The sequence below is a fragment of the Eumetopias jubatus genome, unplaced genomic scaffold (genome assembly GCF_037043125.1).
Source record: "Eumetopias jubatus isolate StellerSeaLion01/CBP00866 unplaced genomic scaffold, mEumJub1_p1.0 scaffold_6, whole genome shotgun sequence".
Taxonomy (NCBI): Eukaryota; Metazoa; Chordata; class Mammalia; order Carnivora; family Otariidae; genus Eumetopias; species Eumetopias jubatus.
Window position 1 is genome coordinate 113,893,954 of NW_028274812.1, and position 25,967 is coordinate 113,919,920.

The 25,967-nt window shown below is 39.3% G+C and overlaps 1 protein-coding gene across 1 annotated transcript; it reads left to right on the forward strand.

Annotated features, from left to right (window-relative positions):
* Nucleotides 1-1,728: 1,728 nt before the first annotated feature.
* GLO1 (glyoxalase I) lies at nucleotides 1,729-25,484 on the forward strand. Its single transcript, XM_028120757.1, has 6 exons — nucleotides 1,729-1,886; nucleotides 16,270-16,352; nucleotides 19,108-19,248; nucleotides 20,072-20,139; nucleotides 20,817-20,906; nucleotides 24,018-25,484. The coding sequence occupies exons 1-6, from the start codon at nucleotides 1,803-1,805 to the stop codon at nucleotides 24,104-24,106; spliced, it is 555 nt and encodes a 184-aa protein (XP_027976558.1). The 5' UTR covers nucleotides 1,729-1,802; the 3' UTR covers nucleotides 24,107-25,484.
* Nucleotides 25,485-25,967: the final 483 nt, after the last annotated feature.

The following is a 25,967-nucleotide window of genomic DNA, read 5'->3' on the forward strand; positions in this document are numbered from 1 at the left end:
TTCTCTCTCTCTCTCTGATAAATAAATAAAAATCTTTAAAAAAATCTTTAAATAAATAAATAATAATAATAAATAAACATAAATAATAAATAAATAAACATAGATTCTAGAACCAGCTTATTCAGTTCAATGAAAAACCCATCAACACTTTTATTAAAATTACATTACATTAATAGATTCATTTACAAATCAATATTTTATGATATTGAGTCTTCCCATACACTCATATGGTTTATCTCTCATATATTGTGGGAAGTTCACCAGAGGCTTAGAGTAAAAGAACTGTTTAGGATGCCTTTTCAGTAAAATATCTCAGACAAATTTCTTCTGTCTGGGCTTCCAATGGAAAAATTTAATGGTAATGCACAGTGTACGTAGGGTTTGTGTTGCCTCAGTTCCTGGGTTAGCAGTTTTAAGGTCTATTTCCATGTTGAAGTTCTGTGGGTCCACTACACTGCGTACTCTCTTCTTATAAGAACAGCATCCGTCTTCTTTTGGGGAGCTGCTGCTTCTCCCACTTCAACCAGCTGTTTCTAACCCTGGCTGCCAATCACAGTGCCCTGAGCACAAGAATAAGCACAGGTCCTAGTCTAGGCCAATCACAGCGCCTCCCTGGATTTTATCAAACTGGGATTCAGGGAAGTGGTCCCTCTCTCAGGTAAGAGGCTGAGAGGCTGAGATCTCCAAGTTTCTAGACTGGTGAAATAAATATGTCTGACAAAATGAAGTCGAGATGAAGAAAGAAACTGAGATGAGAGATGGAGACATCTTGGTGGTGGCCAGGTGCCTGGTGCTAGATGTTTGGTACCAGATGCTTGGTGCCAGATGCATCACTGTCCCGCTTCAGTTTGAGTAGGTGAGCCAGATAAACTCCCATTTTGCCCAGCTTCTTGCAACTAAAATTCGTGACATGCATCTGTCTTTTTGCTAATTTACATAGACCCTGCCATTCACTTAAAAACTCTTTGTCAAATCTCATTCCTTATTAATTTATTAACATAAAGCCCTTTTCTAAATCATGTTTACACCAATTATGATCATTTCGTCTTCTAACAATAGGAAATATGTATGGAGCATGTACTATGTGTCAGTCATCAAAGAACAGTGATAACTAAGTGTTCCAAGGAACACAATTAAAATATGTGCCTTAGCAAAATTAATGTAAAACATAAGTAGTGAAACCGTGACTTAAATCTCATCTGAACTTGACCAAAATCCTGCAAGGAAGCTCAGAGAGGGGTCAGTAATTACTCCATGCTTCTATAGCGAATAAATAGTAGAAGCAAAACTGGAACCTGGATTTTTTACTAAGTCAGAGTTGTTTTGAATATCCTGTACCGATTAAACTGAGAAAATACTTTTGGATCCTTACACTTTAAAAAGGATAGCTCCCAATCCTCTTTCTATCAGGTTCCAGTTTACTACCAAGTTGCAGCAGAGAGGTATGGGTGCTTCCTGAACTTTAATAGTTAAATAGAAACAAAATTAGGTCAACAAGCAATACAGACAAATCACGCTTTCCATTCCAGATTTTTTTGTGTCTCCACCCCCCCCCAAGTACAAGGTACCTTGGGAGTTGTAGTCTTGGGGCACAGAGTCCCGCGGCCGGAGTCGCTGACTCATTGGGACCCAATCAGCAGAGAATCAACTTGCTCTCCGCGCAGCGATTGGCTCGAGATCAGCGGCCGCCCTCCCCGCGGCGCCCTCGCCGCGTCGCGAGTTAAAGGTAGCACCCGGGCTGGGAGGAGTGTGGGTGGTTGCGGTGTTCTCCGTACTGTAGCCTGTGAAACAACAGTGCGGCCATGGCAGAACCACAGCCCGCATCCAGCGGCCTCACCGACGAGGCTGCCCTCGGTTGCTGCTCCGACCCGGATCCCAGCACTAAGGTGGGCGCAGAAACCTACTTCTCCTGAGTAGCGGCCCCTCAGGGCGCAACTGGGGCCCCTGTGGGGAGCACATCCCCGGGCTCAGCCAGGCCCGGCTTGGGCTGGGTTCGAACCCCATCCGGCCGCCGCTGCAGCTCCAGCCGCTTGGGGCTGACCAGAGTGGGCCGGGTGAAGGGCTAGTGGTGTCCAGTAGGGAATCGTGAGAGGATCCATTTCCTCGGAGATTGGGACCCTGCTTGCATTAACTTGTTTATTTTGGGACGGTAAGTGGAAGCCACGGCCAACCCCGAATCAGATCCCTTGTCTGTGGTGTGCGTGTTGCCGGGGTCAATAGTTATGGCGGGTGAGAGCAGCTTCAGAACTCCCAGTTCAGGGTCGAAGTCTCTCTCCATGCCGGCCCCTCCTAGCCTACTCTGGCTGCCGGCTTAACTCCTCCAAACTAATCGGATCTCTCCGAGTTTAACTGCGCCCCAAAGTTCGCTTTTGTTTGGTTTCTATGGTTGCTCACGGCTACACTTCTGCCCTCCATGTGCTTGGTGGCCCGCAGGAGAGATGACAGTAATCGGGAAGTTTAGATCCAAAGGGAATCTTGGAACGACCTTCTCATCGCAGCTGAGACCCAGTAAGAGGAATGTCCTGTTGCATCCCTCCAGCTCACTTAACATGTCTGCACTGAGTCAGTGTAACTCATTCAGGTGTGGTGCCTCCACGCTGGCAAGATTTGACACAGCAGCCGCTTGGGGGGTTTATTCCAGTGTACTGTCAGTGTCAGTAAACGTCTTTGTATTTTTTTCATTAGATTGGGCAATTTCTAAATTCCTTGAAGATTGAATATGTGTGGATGAGTTTGCCCCCTGCTTCAGGGTGAAGAGTCAGACATCTCTGATTGCTAAAGCCTTTGACTAGCACCGAGTACTTAGCTTAGGAAAAACAGTAGTCACTGCGAAGTTAAGGGGGAAGAAAGAAAGAAAGAACGAAATATATTTCCTCCTACACTCATTTCACTTGTATACCCTCTAATAGTATTATTATTATGTAGTATAAATACCTAGTTATTTCACATAATGTAAACTGAGTCATTCAGTATAAATTAATTTCCTAGATAACTGGGGCTTTATGTACTGGGCTATTTAAAAAAGATTTCAGAGATATCTTTATAAAATTTGTTAAATACATATTCTAGCATTTTTAATTTACACTACACATCATTGAAATTTCTCTTGGTTATGTGGAGTAATTACTTCATGAAATCAATAAGTTTTGGCCCTGCAGTACCATGTGGGGGACATAAAATGGATATGCAGTAGCAGCTGGTATACCGCCAGTGTGCCAGGCCCTGGGTTGTTGTTTGAAGTACATTACTTAATTTAATCCTCACGACAACCCTATGAAGAAGGCATAATTACCATCTCTATTTTACAAATAAGGAGACTCCAGCATAGAAGTATTGAGTAACTTGTCCAGAGAGGTTCCCACGCTCTCAACCTCCACCCTTATTCTGCTTCTGGAGTGCTGACTTCAGCAATTTTGGAACTTGACATGAAGGAGAGTAAAAAGACTTAAGTGAATTAAATTCAGCCTTATGGCTGATCACCTGCTATATATACAGAGCATGGTACATTTGGGGGATACTGGGATGAACTAGATGAGGTCTCTTCACCAAAAGGACCAACCCTAACATTGGACAGAGCTGGGATTAATGTGCTGTTGAAATTATAGAGCACTCTGGGAGCATAAGAGGTAGAAATTTTGGAAGGTAGCATCTGTGGTATGGTATATACATGGGGTATTTGACGTCTGAAGACCTACACTTGAATCCCCAGATCTGTTGTTGGCTGTAGTGATCTTAAGGGCACTGGGGCTGTGTTTGTAAAAGCAATATAAAGAGAGCTGCAAGGAGGATAAAATGTATTATTTTTCTCTAAACTATGAAAAGTGATACAGTTCAACTCTGGGGATCAGGGAGTACATCAACCAGAAGGTGGGGGTGGGCCTAGGTCTTGAAAGATGGATGGGGTTCCAAAATCATCTAGGAGACAGAGTTACGTGGGGGGGGGCATTCTAGGTGGAGGAAAGATCTGAGCAAAAATATTGTGAGATGGCAGAAAGATGCAGTACAGGCATGTTCTGGAGACGTGAGTTACATGTTTTTGGTTGAAGTTCAGGTTATCTAAGCAGTGGAGCTGTGGTGGAAAAGGCTAGAATGCAAGGTTGGAGCCTCACTTTCATGGAGAGAGCTTTGAATGTCACATCTAAGGAAGCTGGATTTAAATAAGTAATAGGGAATCATTCAGCGTTTCAAAGCATTTTGTAGAGTAGATTGGAGGGATCCAGGTCTGGAGGTGATGAGGACACCTGAAAGGTTCTTCCAGAAGATGAAATAAGTGGTGGGGGCCTGGTTTGGAAAGGAGAGGGTAGTGGTAGTAGAAAGTCAACTTGCCTGTTGATCATCTGCATCTTTGTCATGAAGGGCAGGCCAAGGAATGTACAGCCACATGACATCCTGGGTAGTATTTTTGGCCATCTGTCTTCATGAGGCCAAATACTTATTTTCCCAAGTGATAATCTCCTGAAATTAATTTTTTTTACAGTCTCTGTCAGGGTCCTTTAATAATTTGGAATCCTGTCCCATCTGAATGGTAGATGATAGGGTCAGGGAAAACTTTGAGTGTTGGTGACACTTAAGCTGAGTTTTACCAAATACAAAGGAAGTAGCTAGGTAGAATTGGGTGTAGGGGTAGGTGGAAGAGAGAATGGAAAGGAGGAAGGAAGGAGAATGGCCAGATGGATGAATGACTGTTGTAGGCAGAGAGAATCCTAGTAAGTATAAAAAGCATATGACATCAGAGAACTGATGCAGGAATTAACAGATAATATGAGACTGAAGTTGTAGGCAGTGGGAGTTGAGGGGAAGGTATGCAAGACTCATCAGGATGCTCAAAGAGAATATGAGCACCCCTCATCCCATTATGTTTGTTTTTCTCACTCTGTAAAATTTCTATTCGGTAAATATATTTTATAATATATATATTATTAGTATATTTGTACATGTATATAATTAAAATAAATACATATTTATAGGGGGCGCATGCTCTCTTTTTTAACTGATAAAGGTATACCAAAAACGTTCAGAATGACCAGTTTAGGGGAGTGCTAACAAATGATGAAGTTGGAGAAGTATGCAATAACCCTATGTGCTTGCTTTTGGGACTTTCTTTTAAAAGCTGTGAGGCATCACTGAAGGAATGATTTTTATTTTATTTATTTATTTGAGAGAGTGTATGCAAGGTGGGGGGAGGGGCAGAGGGACAGGGAGAGGGAGAGAATCCCAAGCAGACTCCCTGAGCGTGAAGTCTCACAACCCTGAGATCATGACCTGAGCCAAAACCAAGAGTCGGATGCTTAACCTATTGAGGTACCAATCACCCCTGAAGGAATGTTTTTTTTTTTTTTAATCCAGAAATTTTCACTATAGAAAGATCGCTCTGGTACTTTATGGGAAGGTCAGTGGCTTGCATCTGGGTAAGCGTGCAAGAAGCAGAAACCAGGGAGGCAAGGACAGGCATCCAGGGAGGGAGTAGTGAGGACATGAGCAAGATAGTGCTCATTAGAAAGACAAGGAGCAAGATTCCAGAGGGATTTAAGCAGTCAGGTTGATAGGACACTTGGACTGGATTCCAGAGAAGTGGGGAGGGAGAAATCTAGGAAGACTCCGGGTGTCTGACTTGGCCTGACAAGGGACTCTAGAGACACTATGCGAAGCACTTTCATGCATTATCCCATATACTTTCCAACGCAGCTCTACAGGGCTGAGAACTATAATTATTCCCATTCTAAAGATGTGAAAACTAAGGTTCTAGAAAAGTAATGATTTACTCAAGGTAATGATAGAGCCAGCATTTGAACGATATTGCCTCTGAAGAATTATTTCTCTCATACTTGTGTGTTTTCTCTCCCTCTGCATGAGATTTTAAAGGCCTCGTGATCCTGAGGGCTTCTAGGATTTTCCTGTTTCTATTATCTGTTTTAAGAGTAGTCTGTCAGGTGTGTTTCCTAATATCACAGGTAATTTTTAATTTAAAAAAATTTCCTTTGTGTCTCCTATTTCTGCCGCCTTTATCCATAGGGTGAATATACTTGAAGTACGTCTTTGGCTGTTGAGTTATAGAGGGGGAAGGAAAGAACCACATGAAACCAATTTAGATAAGATGGAATAAATGTAAAGGGAGTGGCTGAATTATTTTCAGGAACAATTTATCACATTCTGACATAGGTTGAGTCAGGCAAATAACACTGGAAGGAGGAAGATAGTGAAGAAAAAAATATATCAAACCATCTTCTACATCAACCGTGCGCTTCAGCTGTTACATAGAAAACAATTTTGTTCTCCTCAGATATGCTTGTATTTCCAAAAGCGTCTTTCACTGAAGGTGATTGTGACTTTAAAAAGTCTGGAAAAAACAAAACTTGATCCGTTTTTGTCTTATAGGAGATATGATACCTAGGGGTGAAGAGTTAAGCCCTGAACCCTTTGATGAGAATGTGACATTTGGTTAACTCTAGCTGTTTCCCAAGAAACAAAAATAGTGTTTGTTGCTTAGCAATATTGCTTATATTAAAAATAACTTGATTGGTAAATTGCATCTGGAGAGGGAGAATTATCAATACCTAATAGGAAGTCATGGCTTTGGGCTCTCCTGAATGTAGTGGCTCTTACAACTGCCCTTTGTGGAGATCCTGGAAGCTGTGCCCGTGGAATTGCTACTAGAGTTACTGGTTCCTTGGTACATAGGGCTTCTACACCAGGGTGAGTCCTGCTCCTACCCAGTGCAGATCTTCTCCCTGTACCTAAGCTGTACAGACTTCTTTAAGTACTCCTGCTGAAGAGGGAAACCTAGCCCTGCTCTGGTGGCAAACTTTTTCTGATTGAAACCCTTTCAGCCTGTGGTTGTCCTGTGAGTCTGAATGATGAGTTGAAGACTCTCTGCTGGGGGTGATGGAACACTTTTGAAAATTCACTGGGAAAAAGAGTAGATGGGCTCCAAGGGGAGTTGGCCTCACTGTTATTAAGGCCAAAACACACACTTTAGGCCAAAGAAATCTTAACATTTCTGAAAATTTAGCTAATGCAAGTTTGGGACTTGTCTTGTCTGAGGACTGAAGGTGATAGAGGCCATGGAGATCCTGATCTTGATTTTGAGTAAGATGGAATATCTTAGCTCCTTGGCAACGGTTCTGGAGAAATGAGTGTCTTCATCATTAGAAAGAGACATATGGTGACCAAACATACCCCATTGTTGGGGCAATTGTATACAATCCATTTGGAGACTTTTTCTGGGAACGTGGAGTGCACATACTTTTCCCTCTTCCTCCTGCTAGGTACAGCTAAACACTCTGGACATTTTATATAAAATAAACATAGGAAGACAAGTAAAGGTGGAGAGAAGAAGCAGACTAGCTAGGGGCCTTGAGACCCTAGAAGCAACATGGTGGCGAGCTTCCTGAGTTTTGTTTTTGCCTCATTTAGCCCAAACTCGGAGCTATAGAAATGTCAATGGGTGCAGACAAAATCAAACCAAACCCAATGAAAACCTGCTGTCCATTCACAGGACCCGGAAATAGGCAGTATTTCCTGATAAGGCAGGAAACTTTTAGACAATAACAGCTCTACTACAACCAAACACCACAGAAAAAACTGTGGCTTCATCCCTGCCTATGCCAACAAAGGCTGGGTGGGGAACCAAGTCTTCGCTGAACAGGTTGCAGTGAGGGGTCCACCCTCCCCCTGCCAGGGTGGGATCAGAGAAGGTTGAATAGGAGGCCACGACTTTCATCTCAACAGACAATAACCGGCTTTTCCCACTTGCTGTATTAATGGAGAAACATGGGGAACCTGAAATTCTACCCCAGCCCAGCAGTGGAAATATCTTAAGACAATTATAAATGGGAGAGGGTAAAGAGGTTTCTGTACTTCACTCAAATTGATAAAACGACACCAAGTGACTGTGATGACATGTATCATTGAATGCCTAGAGCAACCTAGAGAACGCCTAGAGAAAGCTATACAAAGAGTACATGAAGAAACGCTACGGATAAATCAAAATGAAATTATAAAAAAATGTCCCAGTAACCCACAGGAAAGCAAAGAAAAAGTTGACAGAAAACAAAACAAAAGTAAATAAAATAGCCAACTTAAGCCCTAGTATTGCAATAATTACATTAGGTATAAATACACCAATTAGAGATTAGCAGGGTGGATTTAAAAACATGCCCCAACTTACCTATGTATGAGATAATTAACAAAACATTGTGGTAATCATTTCACAACATATATGAATCAAGTCATTAGGCTGTATACTTTAAACTTATCCAGTGCTATATGTCAGTTATATCTCAGTATAACTGAAATAAAAGAAAATGAAAACATGCTTCAAATATATGCTGTCTGCGTGAAACTCACTTCAAATATAATAATAGAGGCAAGTTAAAGGGATGGAATAAGATTATTAATCAAAAGAAAGCAAGAATGGCTATATTCATACCAAATAAAGTAGACTCCAGAGCAAAGAAAATTGTCATAGGTAGAAGTATATTTATATAATGATAAAAGGATCAGTTGACCAAGAAGACACAGCAATCCTAAATGTGTGTGCACTAAAAAACAGGTGCAAAAAAATATGAAGCAAAAACTGATTTAATGGAAAGGAGAAATAGAAAAATTCACATTTGTAGTTGGAGATTTCAATACTCCTCTCTCAACAATTGATAGTACTAGACAGAAAATTAGCAAGGATATAGACAAATTCTGCAACACCATCAGTGAACAAGATCTGATCAACCTTTAAAGAACGCCCCACCCAATAACAATACATTTTTGTTTTCAAGTGCCCATAGAATATATACCAAGACAGACCATGTCACGGCCCCCAAAACCAACTTCAACAAATTTAATATTGAAATAATATAGAGTGTATTTTTTGACCACAATAGAATCAAACTAGAAATCTGCAGAAACATAACAAGAAAATCTCCAAACACTTGGAAACTAAATAACACTCTTCTAAATAATTCGTGGATCAAGAGGAGGTCTCAAGGGAAATTAAAAAAAAAAATACATTGAATGAAAATGAGAAAGGAATCTCAGTTAAGACAGTTCTAAGAGGGAAATTTATATTACTAAATGCATACATTAGAAAAAAGTCTCAAATCAATAATTCGAGTTCCCTCCTCAAGAACCTAGAAGAAGAGCAAAATAACCCAAAAGAAGCAGAAGGAAGGAAATAATAAAAAGCAGAAATCGTTGAGATTAAAAACAAAATAGAGAAAATCAGTGAAACAAAACTGGTTCTTTGAGGGAAAAAAAACCAATAGAATTGATAAACTTGTAGTAACACTGACAAAATAAAAGAGAGGACACAGTTACAATATTAGGAATTAAATAGGGGATACCACTACAGACTGCAGACATCAGAAAGATAATAAGGGAATATTAAGAACAACTCTGTACATGTAAATTTGACAATTTACATGAAGTGGACCAATTCCTTGAAAAAACACAAACCACCATAACTTTTACCCATATGAAATAATGTGATAGCTCTATAACATGAGGAAATTGAATTCATAATTAAGAACTTTCCAAAAAAGATATCTCGAGGCCCAAATGATTTCACTGGAGAATTCTTCCAAAAATTAAAGAAAAATTAACATCAATTCTATACAATCCCTGTAAAAGTTGAAGAGGAGGGAATACTTCCTGATTCATTTTATTTTTTTATTTTTTGTACTTTTTTTTCAAATTTTAATTTAAATTCTAGTTAACATACGTGTAATATTGTTTTTAGGAGTAGGATTTAGTTATTCATCACTTGCATATAACACCCAGTGCTCATCATAACAAGTGCTGTCCTTAATAACCATCACCCATTTAGCCCACCCCCCCACCCACCTCCCTCCATCAACCCTGTTTGTTCTCTACCTGATTCATTTTATAAAGCTAGTATTACTCCAATACCAAAAAACAGATAAAGACAGCACAAAAAAAGAAAATTACTAATATCCCTCACGAATATAGAGGTAAAAATCCTTGACAAAATATTAGCACATATAATCTAGCAATATATAAAAAAAAAATTATCATAATTAAGGGTTTATTCCAGGTATGCAAAGCCGGTTCAGTATCCAAAAATCAATCAAAGTAATCCATTATATTGGAGGCTAAAGAAGAAAAATCCCATGATCATGTTAATTGATGCAAAAAAGGCATTTGACAAAATTCACCATCCATGTTTAAAGTTTTTTTTCCGGGAAAAAAAATAGGAATGGAGGGGAACTATTCAACTTGATAAAGATCATCTATAAAAAAATTTATGTTTTACTTAATGTTGGTGCTTCTGCCCTAATTTGGGGGAACATGACAAGGATGTTTGTTCTTACCATTCTTACTGAATATAGTGCTAGAAGCGAGGGCAGTAAGGTAAGAAAAGGGATTAACAGTCATACAGATTGGAAGGAAGAAATAAAGCTGTCCCTATTTGCAGAGGACATGATTGTACATAGAAAATCCTAAGGAATCTACAAAAAACTCTTCTAGGACTAATAAGTGCTTTCATTGACGTCACAGGACAGAAGATAAACATATAAAAATCAATTCTATTTCTGTATACTAGCAGAAAACACATGAGCACCAAGATTAAAAATAAAATTGCTTAACAAAATTTCTTAGGTATAAATCCACCATATATAAGACTTATATGCTGAAAATTACACAGTACTGATAAAGATTTAAATAATAGAGAGACATACTATGTTCATCATTAGAAGACTCAGCATAGTAAAAATGTCAGTCCTCCACAAATTGATAAACATGTTTAACACAAACTTTTTTTTCGGTAGGTAAAATTATTCTAAAACTTCTGTGAAAGGCACATAAGCTAGAATAATGAAATTTTGAAAAGAATGAAGTGGAAGGAATCAATCAGTCTCTCTGATTTTAAGACTTACTATATAGCTACAGTAGTCACTAGTTTGTGGGATCGGCAGAGAAGACACAGGTTGGTGGAACAGAATAGAGAACCCAGAAATAGACCCACACTAATATGCCCTACAGATTTTCAGCAAAGATGTGAACGCAGTTCAATGGAGAAAGGATAGGCTTTTCAACCAATTGTGCTGGAGCAACAGAACATCCATAGGTTAAAAAAAAAAAAAATTTACCCAAGTCTCATCTTAACACCAAAAAATCCATTTAGAGGTGCTCAAAGGGACCTTGACCCTTTGGTTCACATCCCTGTCCCACCTTTGTAATTTTGTCAGGATGATATTGCAGACACGTAGGATGTGCACTAGAAACATCCTTGAGTGTACCATTAAAGTTTTATCAAAGTAGTTTTGAGCTAATTAAATTTGGACAATGCTCTCCTAAAGCCTGATTATTTATATTACTCTTTTTATAAAGCAAAGGAGCAAATCTTTGTTACCTAGTAGCCATCCCAGAAAACCCAAAGATAGTTTTAGGCATAAAAGACTGCTTTCATTGTCTAAATTTAAAGCATGATAAGGGAAAGACAAAGTTAAGAATTGTCTGATGAGATAGGACATGAATGTAAGTCCTACTTTTTTAAACACAAGATATATTTATTTTAAACAATATTTTAGAACCATAGCAATAAATAGTCATTTTTAGGGGTTTTTGAGGAAGGATCTTTCAGGTGTTTACCAGAAGTACAGAGAGTTGACAGAATATGTTGGTGATAAAAAGCAAACTATTAGCATAGAATAACTTGAGCATTTTATAAAAAGCAAGCCCTGCTTGTTTTTTTATATCCAAATAACATTTTTGTAGCAAAGGATTTATAAACCTGTTTTTTTATGAATAAATCCACTAATATCGAATATACCTTTAATTTTTTTTGCCATGTATAGACTTATTTTAAGGTTAAAAATAGGATTAGAGTCTATTTTTTTTTAAAGATTTTATTTATTGACAGAGCGAGCACAAGTGTGCGCACAAGCAGGGGGAGCAGCAGAGGGGGAAGCAGACTCCCCGCTGAGCAGGGAGCCCGACATGGGGCTTGACATGGGGCTCCATCCCAGGACGCTGGGATCATGACCTGAGCTGAAGGCAGACGCTTAACCGACTGAGCCACCCAGGCGCCCCTTGAGTGTGTATTTCATCTATACATTTACTTGGAAATAATGTGTTTATTATATTGAGTCTTCTCAGTTGGAACAGTGCTGTATTTTCCTTTTTTTTCTCTTTTTTTTTTAAAGATTTTATTTATTTATTTGACAGAGACACAGCGAGAGAGGGAACACAAGCAGGGGGAGTGGGAGAGGGAGAAGCAGGCTTCCCGCAGAGCAGGGAGCCGGATGCGGGGCTCAATCCCAGGACCCTGGGATCATGACATGAGCTGAAGGCAGACGCTTAATGACTGAGCCACCCAGGCGCCCCAATTTTTTCTCTTTTTTTTTTTAAACTATTTTTCCAGCTTTATTGAGATATAATCAACACATAACAATGTATAAGTTTAGGGTGTACAACGTGTTGATTTGTTACACATATACTGCAAAATGACTACCACAGTAAGGTTAGTAAATGTGTTGATCACCTTACATAGTTACTTTTTTATGTGTATGTGCTGACAGCTTTTAGGTTCTGCTGTCTTAAAAAATCTGCTCTCTTAACTCTCAGGTATACATACAATACAGTATTGTTAACTATGTATAGGCTTTTTTTTAAAGATTTTATTTATTTCTTTGACAGAGAGAGAGCACAAGCAGGGGGAGCAGCAGAGGGGGAGGGAGAAGCAGACTCCCCACTGAGCAGGGAGCCCGATGCGGGGCTCGATCCCAGGACTCTGGGATCATGACCTGAGCCGAAGTCAGATGCTTAACAGACTGAGCCACCCAGGTGCCCCACTATGTATAGACTTTTAAAGGTTCATTTTAATATTCATTTATATATATGTAGTTTTAGTATGTAGCTATGTTATTGTAGATAATAAAATTAAAGGCTTAGCATTACTTTTAAGATGTAATTAATCTGAATAGCATATTAAATAAACCATACATATATATCTTTTTAAACTTAATATACCATGTGAATGCCCCCTGCCATTTAATATACCTCTAAAGCAGCATTTTAAATGTATTCAAAATACTCTATTATGCCTGTGTCATTATTTATCTATTTCTTCGTTGTTAGAGGCAGTTTAGCCAAGGTGGTTGAAAGCAAGGACTTTGGAACCAAACTGCTTTTTCTCTTACACTCTCTCAGCAGTAAAATGGGGGTGGTAATGATACATATCTCATAGGGTTGTTGTGAAGAATGTACGAGTTGATTTCTGTAAATCATTTGGAGCAGTGTCTGGCATGCAGTTATTATGTAAGTGTAATGATTTTTTTTTTTTGCAGTAATGTTGAATGCAGCTTGATTGGAAAGAAAAATCATAGTGAAAGTTCATTTACTCATTCAACAAATATTCATTGGGTATCTACTCTGTGCCAGATTCTGTTCTGAGGTGCATCGGTAAACAAAACAAACACCCCTGTCCTTATGGAGTTTATATGCTAATAGGGAAAGAAAAATAATGAAAGATAAATACAGTAAATAGCATATTGAAAGGTGACAAGTACTATGGAAAAAGAAAATGAAGAAAAGGGGTAAGTGAAGAGTTATGGTGGTTAGTGAAGGCCTCATTGGGAAGATGACATTTGAGCAAAGTTAAAAAGTTTAGAAGTGGCTCTTGGGGAGGGGCGCCTGGCTGGCTCAGTCGGTAGAGCCTGCAACTCTTGATCTCAGGGTCATGAGTTCAAGCCTTACATTGGGTGTGGAGCCTACTTCTAAATAAAGATTAAAAAGAAAAAAAGTGGCTCTGGGCAAAGAGCCTTCTAGCAGAGGCCCTTAGTGAGTTGCTGAAGACTGCAGTGGAGCTGAGTGAGTAGGCGAGAGGAGGGGTGAGCGAGCTAATGGGGGCCAACCATAGAGGGCCATTGTAGGGACTTCGGCTTTGACTCTGAGTGAAATGGGGAGCCTTCCAGGGTTTTTGAGCAGAAGAGTGATCTGAAATAACTTTAAAAGATTTCCCCAAGAATAGATTGTAAGGGACAAGGTGAGAGAGGCGTACCAACCAGACTGGGTGGGAGGTGGGGTAGCTGGGATCAGGGTGCTAGCAGAGGTGGTGAGAAGTGTAGAGTCAAAGAATTTAGGGAAATTAGCTTTCTTGTGTCCAAAAAAGGACAGTTTTGTGCTGATAGAATTGACAACTAATAGCTTAATGGTGAGTGAGGGGACAAAAAAACTCATTAAAAGAGTAAAATAAAAACAGGAGTTCCAGGGACCATCTCAATACAGGGACAAGTAGTAGTGAATGTAAATAATATAGGAACTCCTATATTACATTGTAAGACGACAGTCCATGTTTATAGAAATGTCCCCAAGTCATCAAAATAAGTAAATTCCGCACGTTTTTAAAAGCAGAGAGGTACATAGCTGAAGTTTTGTGTATGCAACAGTAACTAATATTTTTCGGATAGTTTTAATCATTTGGTAAACCTGTGTGTATAGATTCCACCTACCTGACCAAAGTTCAAACAGTGTCTTGTTTTAATCTGTGCTAAACAAGAATATGAAGTGGAATTGTTTTTTTGCTGCATTTTGATCTCTCTTCATTGCAATCACAGAGTGACTTTGTACGTTTTTTTCCAGTTTTGTCCAGTGGGGAAAACCAAGGCCTTGTTGTGAGCTCCAGGCCACTATCTGGATGTCAGGAACTGATTTTCCCTTTTTCAGCTGCTTGCTGAAACTGAGACCTTTAGGAGTTCAGCACCTGCCAGAGGAAAGCAATCCAAGCATTCTAGAAACATAATTTCCAAGCCAACTGCCTTATATGTGATGATAACCTGTGAATGAAGAATCAAATTATTATATTCATTAAGATCTACTTATTAAGATAAAGTAGTTCTTAGGCTAGTTTTGTTTTAAATGAGGATTTTAATGCTTAAGAGTTCATTTTGGTCACTTAAAAATTTAACAAAATAGGGATGCCTGGGTGGCGCCGTTCGTTAAGCGTCTGCCTTCGGCTCAGGTCATGATCCCAGAGTCCTGGGATCGAGTCCCGCATCGGGCTCCTTGCTGAGCGGGGAGCCTGCTTCTCCCTCTTCCTGCTGCTTCCCCTGCTTGTGCTTTCTCTCTCTCTCTCTCTCTGATAAATAAATAAATAAAATCTTAAAAAAAATTAACAAAATAGAAAAACACTTCCTAATGATGCTGAATGAGTAAAAATACATTTGTATTTTATATGATATGAGTTATAGGGGAGAGATGTCTATGTGTCTGCAAAGGGAGAGTTCAGAATTTTCAGGCCTGTTTTGTCAACCTGTGGGTATAACAGGAAAAAAATCTGTTAGGAAGCATAAATGTAGTTAATGGACTCACGGTTTGGAAGGCATCTATGGTAGAAAGAGACCTGAACTTAGAATCAGAAGGCTGGGACAATTTAATCACCTTGGGTGATCTATAAAATGGGGCCATTAATACCTGTAGATAATAATACTTCATGGTTACTGTACCGAATGAAGGCAAAGTATTATTACCAATGCCATTAAGAATCTTAACTCCATGAATTGAAATAGTCTACCTTTTTCTCAGTGAAGTCAAGCCTTTTGTTTCCTGATTTGTGAATTGGACAGTTTCACAATGGTTTTAGAGACAGTAACTTCTTACCCTTTTAGTTATTTAGAGTCTAGGATCTTGTGAGTAACTTCTTGCTATGGTTACCAATAAATAGTTCTGGAAAGGCATTTATGCATTCATTTAACACATTTTACAGTAGTTGTATTCTTTATTTGTAACATCACTATCTCATTTTGGGTCATCCAAAAGCGGACTGGATATAAGGATTTGGTTGTAAGTAGTTTATTTGGGAGGTAGTCAGAGAAATTTCTGTGGAGTGGGGAATGGAGGCAATAAAAAGTATGTAGAAGTGGATTACCCCTTAGAGCAACTGGGCTTTAATCCTGCAGGGAAGTCTCTGAGAGACTGTGTGGAACATGCTGTAGAATTGTCCCACTAAGGGCCAGGGGAGCCAGGTTTTTTATCCACTGTTGGTTGAGGGTCATTTGGAGGGTGTGAACTGCCTGGCACTTTGGGCCTGCCCCACACCGGGGCCTGCTCCTGTGACTAGGAAACATCCTTGGGCAGACAGCTGTAGGCAGTGTAAGTGGTAGGTGTGGGGGCCAGGTAAGGCTGAGGGGACAAAGTTGCTTTCTTCTGAAACATTGTGTTACAAAGGCTGACCATATCCTGCAATAGAAAGCACAATTAATGTTGCTAACAAGTGGCAGACATCACACCTGTTTAATAGGCACTGTTTCTCCTTAGGATTTTCTGTTGCAGCAGACCATGCTACGAATTAAGGATCCTAAGAAGTCATTGGATTTTTATACTAGAGTTCTTGGAATGACGTAAGTAAACTATTTATTGGTGCCTGTAATGGTTAAACGCATAGCTTTGCAAATATAGGGAATGTTTCCAGATCCATTTAAAAAATGGATTAAACGTTTCTTCAAAAATCACAGAAGTCCTTTTGGCCCAGCATCTGGGATTAAGGCTCGCTGGCTGAGCACTTGGGTGTTCTCTTCCTCCCTTCTCTCTCAGAGCTGTTTAATCCTTAATGTGTTCAAATCCTTTTAATGTTATGTCCTCTTCTTTACCTTGGAAAAGATACAGTTATAAAGATGTATTACTTAGAAAATGAATGAGTTTACCTGAAATTGGCCATCTGTCTCATTTTTTATAGGGTGTATTCTCTTTTGCTGAACAGGTGATATCCACTGATCTTGTAATCCTTAAAGCATATTTGTTTATTTTTTATTTGTTTCTCTGAATAACATGAGGGGGTTTTGTTTGTTTCTGACAAGATAGATACATAAAGAATAAAATGATTTTATTTTATTTATTTATTTATTTATTAAGATTTTATTTATTTATTTGACAGAGAGAGAGAGACACAGCGAGAGAGCGAACACAAGCAGGGGGAGTGGGAGAGGGAGAAGCAGGCTTCCCGCGGAGCAGGGAGCCCGATGCAGGGCTCGATCCCAGGACCCTGGGATCATGACCCGAGCCGAAGGCAGACGCTCAACAACTGAGCCACCCAGGCGCCCCAAAATTAAGTGATTTTAAATTGACTGCCTGGATAACCTCCATTGACATTGAGAGAAAAATTCAAGTAATACAGTATATGTTTGTTTAGAAAATCTGACCAGTTCAGAAAAATACAAAATAAAAAGTGGCCGCCTCCCTTTCCCAGTCCTTGTCCCCAAAGATAACTGCTGTTAACAGTTTCTTACAGTTTTTTCCAGAAAAAGCAGTTTAGCAAATGTTTACAGCATATTTAACAGACAGAGTGAAAACAAATACATTGTGGGGTACCTGGGTGGCTTAGTCCTTAAGCGACTGCCTTCAGCTCAGGTCATGATCCCAGGGTCCTGGGATCGAGCCCTGCATTGGGCTCCCTGCTCAGCAGGAAGGCTGCTTCTCCCTCTCCCACTCCCCCTGCTTGTGTTCCCTCTCTGGCTGTGTGTCTCTCTCTCAAATAAATAAATAAAATCTTAAAAAAAAAAACCCAAAAAACAAATACATTGAACACTCGGTATTTGCCAGGCACCTTACATATTTTTCATTCAGCCTCCACGGTAGCTCATGAAATAGGTTTATTCCCCATTTTACAGATGAAGGAAGAAACCAAAGTTTAAAGACATTAAGTTACTGGGATCTGATATCCTCCAGTGTTGACCTTGTTTTTCAAGAGCCCCCAAACAGGGTACAACCTGACATTATACTGAAAGATAACACTCGCTGAGAAAAGCATGTTACAACAGGTTCATTTGCTCCAGTTCCCACCAGATTGGCATGTAAGGCTTGTGCAGTCTGCTTTAGTAGGTGCAGAGATAGGTTTTCATGGCTGGAGTATTTGAGGTGTTCGATCCTTTATTATAAACATGTTAGGGTAAATCTTACTTGTGGTAAGTCAGTGCTGGTCTCAGTGGGCCAAGGTGTATTACATAGCGGTGATAGTTAAAAGATCTGAAATAGAGCTGAGAAACTTTCCATTTGCTAGGTAGGTTTCAGCTAGTCTCTTATTATGAATAAGGTCATCTTTGGCATTTAGTCCTCAATAATCTAAATAAAACCGTATTGTGTCCATCCTCATTTCTACCCTACTCTTTGCAAAATAATTTAAATTCACTTTATAGGGCATGACTTCAACTATTTTGGGGGGGGAGGGGCAGAGGGAGAGGGAGAGAGAGAGAATCTTAAGCAGGCTCCATGTCCAGTGTGGAGCCCCATGCAGGGCTCGATCTCCTGACCCTGAGATCATGACCTGAGCTGAAATCAAGAGTTGGACGCTTGACTGAGCCACCCAGGCACCTCTTCAACTATCTTTTTTTAAAACTTTAGGATTGGTAATTCATTCACTCTTTGTCTCTTCTCAGTCTCTCCATTTCCACTGGCTCTTTTCCCTCAACCTACAGACAAGCTGAAACCTTTATTCTAGCATAATTCTTGCCCTTTTTCCCATTATCACCCATTGTCTATATAGGTCAACCGTGCTTGCTCACCTCCCCTTGTCTCCATCAGGGTGGTCCACCTTCTGCTGCCCCATGCTGCTAAAACTGCCCTCAGGACCTTTCCATATCTAGTCACCTGTTCACAGTCTTAATGCTGTGTAACCTTTCTGCGGTATCTCATATGGTTAACCACTGTATCGTTGACATTCACATCTTCTGGGATATTCATCTGTCTATCCTCACTTTCTTTTCCTAGGAGTTTTGGCATAGTATGATATTTTATTTAACTGAATGTCATATATCTGAAAGAACAATAAGGTAATGCATTGTATTTTTCACCAAAAATGGACAGAATTTTCTTCTGAAGATACTTTTGCCATTTATAAACAAGTACCATAATTCCAGCTAAATTTCATTATGTTTGAAGAATTATAAGTTTGTTTTGTAAAAATTTTTTATTTAACTGATATTTACAGTTGAATAGGTTTTTTTCAATGAGATATTTTCACCAATTTCCCCCTGCTTTTCCTAGTAAATAGGCTCATATTCTTAGAACTTGAATATTGTCATGTTGATTTTAATATGAATATGTTTTAATAAAACAACCTTTCCTGTTGTTAATTGATTACAGCTTGTTGTTTAATTTCAGGCTACTCCAAAAATTAGATTTTCCCACTATGAAATTCTCACTGTATTTCTTGGCTTATGAGGAAAAAAATGACATCCCAAAAGATAAAGATGAAAAAGTAGCATGGGTATTCTCCAGGAAAGCTACCCTTGAACTGACACAGTGAGTATCAGTTTTTATCTTTCTGTACAGTCTACATTTTTATAAATCTTTTTTCCTTACTTACAAGCTTAATTGTCTACCTAATCACTTTGCATTTGTACCAGCTTGAGTCTTTTATGATGGATTTTTGGTCTTTGGTACTGTTCTGGTGCATAGTTGGGGGCAAGTGAGATCATTATCTTTTGGATAGAGAATATAAGTAAGACAGAATTGGCCAGATAACTCCAAACAATAGCTAATGAATTTAGACACTACTAGAACTAAGGTCTTCATAATTCCAGCATTTTAGGAATGTTGTTTTTATTCTTTATGTTGTTTCTGTGTCCTTTGGAACAACTAACAAAAGAGCATTTATTGCAGGGTGTATGATTTTAGTGTGTCCCTGATTCAGAACAGCTCTGGAATTAGACAGACCTAGACATGAGTGTTGGCTCTGATAACTCCGTGACCCTGAACATGTTCTGTCACCCCCTTAAGTGGCAGTCTCCTTCATGAAATGGAGACTCGAATCTTAGCCCATGGAGCTGTTTGGAAGATTTAATGAGATCCTCAAACAAATAAATATCCTCTATAAAGTACAATAAATGACAGTTGCTACTATTATCATTATTGTTATCCAGATGCCTGGTTTTATCTCAAGTCTAATTAAAATCATATTTTATGCATTTGCCTTTTCTATAGTTGAAACCTTAATTTTACAGTGGCAAAGATGAAACCAAGTATATGAAGTTACATACATACATGCCAAGATTTCAAAGAGATTATTGCTGTAGAGTATCTGTTCTTCAGGTCACTTGTAATGCTCTTTTCCCTCCTTTTGTAGCAATTGGGGCACGGAAGATGATGAGACCCAGAGTTACCACAGTGGCAACTCAGACCCTCGAGGATTTGGTATGTTGGCCTGTTCCTATGTAGTATACATGGATTTGTGTGATTTGTGCATTGGGTACTTATTAAGAATAATCAACTTCTTAGGAGTATAGCTGTTTTAATTTTCCATGAAAAATTTGATTTAGGAGTTAATGTCATAGTATCCATCTAAACCCTACATTTACTCTCTTACAATGATTTCACTTTTCAGTATCAGTATTATATTTCCAGTAGACCTTTTAATTAAAAAAAAAAAAAGCTGTGGTTGATAATAACCCCCCATTTCTGCTAGCATACACTTCTGTCCTGATTTAGAACCTCTCAATCAAGATGACAGGATTGCAGGCTTAAATTGGCTGCTATATAGTCAGTGGCCACAACAAACCTGTTAAGTATGAGTAAATGATTACTTTTTCTTGGTAGTTATTCTTAACCGATTGAACTATACATGAGCCCAATATTGGGCTTATTTTAAATAATTTATAACTCAGAGCTACTAATTAGCTTATTATACGCAGCCAGTTAGACTTAGATTCTTGTTCTTTAATACAAGTTTTGAACTTACTTGATTCAGTCACTTTTCAGGTGCCTTAATGTTTTGAAATAAACTAGTTTTGGAAGCTAATTGTGGCCCTTGGATACCCTGCAGTAATTATTTCTTCCTTCTGTCTGCCTTGTTTTGGGGGTGGCCACCTAAGGTCACATTGGAATCGCTGTTCCTGATGTACATGGTGCTTGTAAAAGATTTGAAGAGCTGGGAGTCAAATTTGTGAAGAAACCTGACGATGGTGAGTCTGCTGCTTGCTTTCTCCCGGCTTCTCTTCAGTTACATAACATTTACGAAACAACCACGGAGGCTACTGTTGTAGTCAGTCCCTCTGGTTGCAGTAACTTTGAAGAAATCCACTTCAGTCAGCATAAGGAAAACAGAGGAATGGAAAAATACCCAGGTATCTTAGGGAACTTAAGACAGCAAGTTAGGGCTGCTTGACAAGGGACTAGACGCAGAGTCTGGAGAGCCATCAAAAACCTAGGCTCTCTCCCCACACTTTGACCTTACCATATTCTCTCACTGGCCACTGGTTTTCACTATTTCAGGGTGTATCTAGTCACCCCAAAATAAGTTCTTTAAAGCCTATGTTATCTGATTTTAATATAATGGCATCACATCTCCTTAGTTAATAAATGGCTGGTCTCTGATATTTATCCTTCTACAACCTTTGCATGTCCTTATGTTTTAGGTGTATGTCTAGAAATAGTGTATATATCTAGATTTTGTTGGATTTACATGTATTATAATTATTCTACTTAGATCTGTTTCTGCCAGCATATTATTTCAATTTTTATTTGAAACATTTCACATTTTATTTTAATCCTTTTCTTTTTTTCAATTAAGAGATTTGATATCCAGGTACCCTCCCAGACCGGGATATTACTGATTAATTTTTCCTTTTTCTTTGGCCTTGGCTTTATTTTATTTTTTATTTTTAAGTTATCTCTACACCCAACCTGGGGCTCAAACTTACAATCCTGAGTCAAGAGTTGCATGTTCTATTAACTGAGCCAGCCAGGTGCCCCCTGGCCTTGGCTTTTTTTTTTTTCTTTAATATATATATATCAAAGTCCTTTTCTCTGTGTATCTCTTGCAGCATCTTTTGGGTTTTTCTGTCCTTCTATTAAGTATCTCAACCAAAACTGTTTTCAGAGGGTTTTTTGTGAGGTAAAACTTTTGAGACTTTGTATGCCTCAGACCCATATCTTTGTATATGAATGGCAGTTTTGTTGAATATAAAATCTTAGGTTTATTCTCCTTTGATCTTGAAAATACAATTCCATGGTCTTATTTTTCTATCCGGTGTTGCTATCGAAAAATCTGCTGATTCAGGTTATCTTCTGTTTTGTTCTGGAAGCTTTTGTTACATTTGTTATTTCTTTGTTCTTTGTAGATTTCCTCACACTAGCATGCCAATTAGCTAATTTTTCCTCAAATGTATCTGTTCTGTTAGTCATCTTTTGTGTTATCTATTGTATTCTTAATTTCAGCTATTATAATTTTGATCCCTAGTTTTTGCTCAGTTCCTTAAATATTTTCTTGTTCTTGTTTCATATTGGTTATAGTTCATACTGTTCATCACTTTTACATGTTTTAATAGGTCTTGGTCTGTTGGTTTAATATTTTGTTCTTCTGTTTGAATCTATAATCCGTTTGTTTTATGGTTATGTTCCTCAAATTCTTGTTACTTTGAGGAGTTGTCATTGCAACTCTTACTATTCCCGTGCATCAGGCAGTGTGAAAGGGGGGAGGTTAGATCCCAGTCTTTAACAGCCCCCATGCTCTCAGGAAGATGGGTCAGGCAGAGATCCCTGGGCCCCTGAAAACGAGAGTTAAACACCTTGCATTCTGCAGAACAGCTCTTCCGTCACATCTTCGTCCCCTCTGTCCCTCAGAGAGAAGGAGTCTTCGTAGGAGACACTTCCTTCTGAGATGCTCATTCCCTAACCCTGATTGTGTGGAAGGTGAAGGCTGGGAAGATCGGTTGGTTCTCACCTGTTTTTGTCAGTTCCTCACAGGCATAAGACTTCTGTACTGCCCTCATTTACTCTTGAGGACATCGGAACTAGTCGTGTGAACCCCCGCCAGTGTGGGGGCAGGAGCTGATGCCCAAGGCACTGGGAGGAGCAAGACCCAAAGTAACAAATCCCCTTCTGTTTATTCTCCCACAGCTATGATGGACTGCCTTCTGGTCCACGCCCAAACTACCCATTTCCATACGGACCAGGTTAAAACAGTCACCCCATCCCTTCTTCTTCCTTTCCCCAGTCATCACCCCAGTTCTCACTTTTTTTTTTTTTCATTTTCCATATATGTTCCTCTGGGGTTGATCTTGGGGAAAAGAGCCAAAGAGAGATAGGAGTCAAACTAATTTAGCATCTTGGTCCCAAAATAGATTGCTGAGGTCACATTTTTCCATTTAAGCAAACAACTCTACTACTAGACCTACTAGCCTCTCAATCCCAGTTGTGAATTCCTGGGAGAAAGACTGACTGACAGCTTGAGTGACCTAGAATAGTGTTTAAAGAGTTCATTATGACCCAAGCCTCTGGGTCTTTTGGCTGTGTGGGTATGCCATGCTACCTGCTCGAACACCTCCCTATTCTCTTTTCCTGTTTAAAGTAAGATAGCCTTGGGGTGCCTGGGTGGCTCAGTCAGTTAAGCATCTGACTTGGTTTTGCCTCAGGTAATGATCTCAGAGTCCTGGGATCAAGCCCTGCATCAGGCTCCGTGCTTAGCATGGAGTCTGCTTGAGATTCTCTCCCTCTCCCTCTGCCCCTCCCCCTGCTTGCACACTCTCTCTCTCTCTCAAATAATAAATAAAATCTTAAAAAAATAAAATAAGACAAGACTCAACAGGTAGCATGAAATGCATCATGAAGGTGAAGTAAAAATCTGATGCCTATAACTGCAGCCAGTTACAGAGTTTATTTCAGGAGAGCTGGTTCCTAGCTATGTGTAGAAGATATGTGTTAGTCATTCAGAAAAGCATGCCTTTGGGCAACACTGACAATAGAATTGTCTAAAGTTAAAATTATAAACAAAATAATGTACTTTGTCAAAATGCAAATTAACAATTGGATTAATAAAAAATATTAATTTTAGGGGCGCCTGGGTGCCTCAGTTGTTAAGCATCTGCCTTTGGCTCAGGTCATGATCCCAGGGTCCTGGGATCGAGCCCTGCATCGGGCTCCCTGCTCCGCAGGAAGCCTGCTTCTCCCTCTTCCATTCCCCCTGCTTGTGTTCCCTCTCTCGCTGTGTCTCTGTCAAATAAATAAAATCTTTAAAATATATATATACTAATATATATATTAATTTTAAATTTTTAAAAAATTTCATCTTACAGGTAAAATGAAAGGCCTGGCATTTATCCAAGATCCCGATGGCTACTGGATTGAAATTTTGAATCCTAACAAAATGACAACTATTATTTAGTTCTGTGAGAATACTGCTTTGCAATTTCAGTGAAGACCTTGTGGGAGGTAAAAAAGGAAATGGTGTGATTCAGGACATTCAGATAACAGAAACATCTAGGACTGAAGAATCATTGTCCCAATTTAAGATTATTCTGAAGTCCACTCCCCTTTCCTAGTTCAGCTATGTTTTTCACCTAACTGTTCAGTCATTGTGATTTTAAAGTAGTGCTTTGTCTTAGGTCCTTGAATTTAGTTAAAAAACTTTACTTTTTAAGGTAATAATTAGAACAGTTCCCTTCAGAGGCTGCATTTGCCTTCTTTCTCCTAAATATGATTTCTCTACAAGTCTGCCTTTGAATCATCATTCTCAAAAAAAAAAAAAAAATTAACAAGTTTTTGTTGTGGTTACCTTCGGGGGTTTCAATTCCTCAGAAATAACTTTTCCCAATGAAAAGTAAAGAACACTGAACAAAAATGAAACCTCGTGTATACTTCAAATAGTATAAAGTGTTTATTTTACAAAAGAGAAGCAAGTCAGAATCAGACTGACAAGGATGTTGACAGCAAAACTAATTTCTTCTTACTTACAAAGTACTTTCAAAGTTCAAGGACTAACCTCTTTATTTGGGGATGCGGCGGTGGATGGGAAGAATATTTACTGGGTATACAGACACTGGGCTAGGCTGTCACATACTGTATCTCATTTAAACCTCCCAGCTATCCTCCATCCTGTGAGAGAGAAGGCAGACTAGACATGTAAAATAACTTTAATGCATTGAGGCAATATAAATAGGCTCAAGTACTCGAGATCTGATTCTCATTTTTAGTATTTAGATTGCACTTCAAAAATGAGTACCTCACAAGCCCTCCTCCACTCGCCTCTGCTGTGAAAACTTTTGGCAAGTTTGAACGTTGTCCTCTCAGACGTAGGGCCTGAGCACTGCGGAGAGGGAAGGAACAGCAGAGGAAGTCTGTAGCACACAACTGTTCTGGGGACACCTGCTCATTCCTGGGCAAGCCGTGCCTGTGTCACTCGTGAAGAGCCCCTACCCCAAGGTCTTCCTGATGCCAGTAATCATTTAGGATAAATGATGTTCAGTGATAACATTACTTAATTATCAGGAATCAGCTCAATGGTCTTCCTTGCCATGATTGATATTTGATGGGTTTTAAAAAATCAAACTGATTTTGACAATCTCATGGCCCAGAGAAATAACATCCAGTTTGTGGTTTGCCTAACATTTAGATTTTCGGAAGACCTTTGGGTAGATTGTGTCGACGGTGCTTACACTGTTAGAAGCACTTGACATTTCCTTTTTGGATAGAATAGACTATGTGAGCAATTCAAACAAATAGCAGTACTTACAGATGGAAATAAAATAAAATTTCAAATAAGACTGTTTCATTTGTGAACTGTCCAGCATATTCTTTTTAAAAGAGCCTGAAATGGGGCGCCTGGGTGGCTCAGTCGGTTGGGCATCCGACTCTTGGTTTCAGCTCAGGTCCTGATCTCCTGGGTCCTGGATTGAGCCCCGAGTCACCTCCGCACTCAGCACGGAGTCTGCTTGAGGATTCTCTCCCTCTGCCCCTCCCTCCCACTCATCTATTTATCTAGAATAGATAAATCTTTTAAAAAAAAACAAAAACCTGCAATGATTTGAAAGGGCTTGCAGGCTCGTTCTGAACCAGGAAGCTGTAATTCTGTCTGTCCTGCAAAACAGATAGTTTCTATGGATAAGGAAGTGTGGAAAAAGGGGAAAGAGTAAATAGGGATAAAGGAATGTGGTAGAAAAAGTACAAAGAAGAAAAACCAAATATCAAAAGGTGAGTTGTGGGAACCAGTGAAGACCAAGTTCACATGTTAGGTACTAGAATTATCA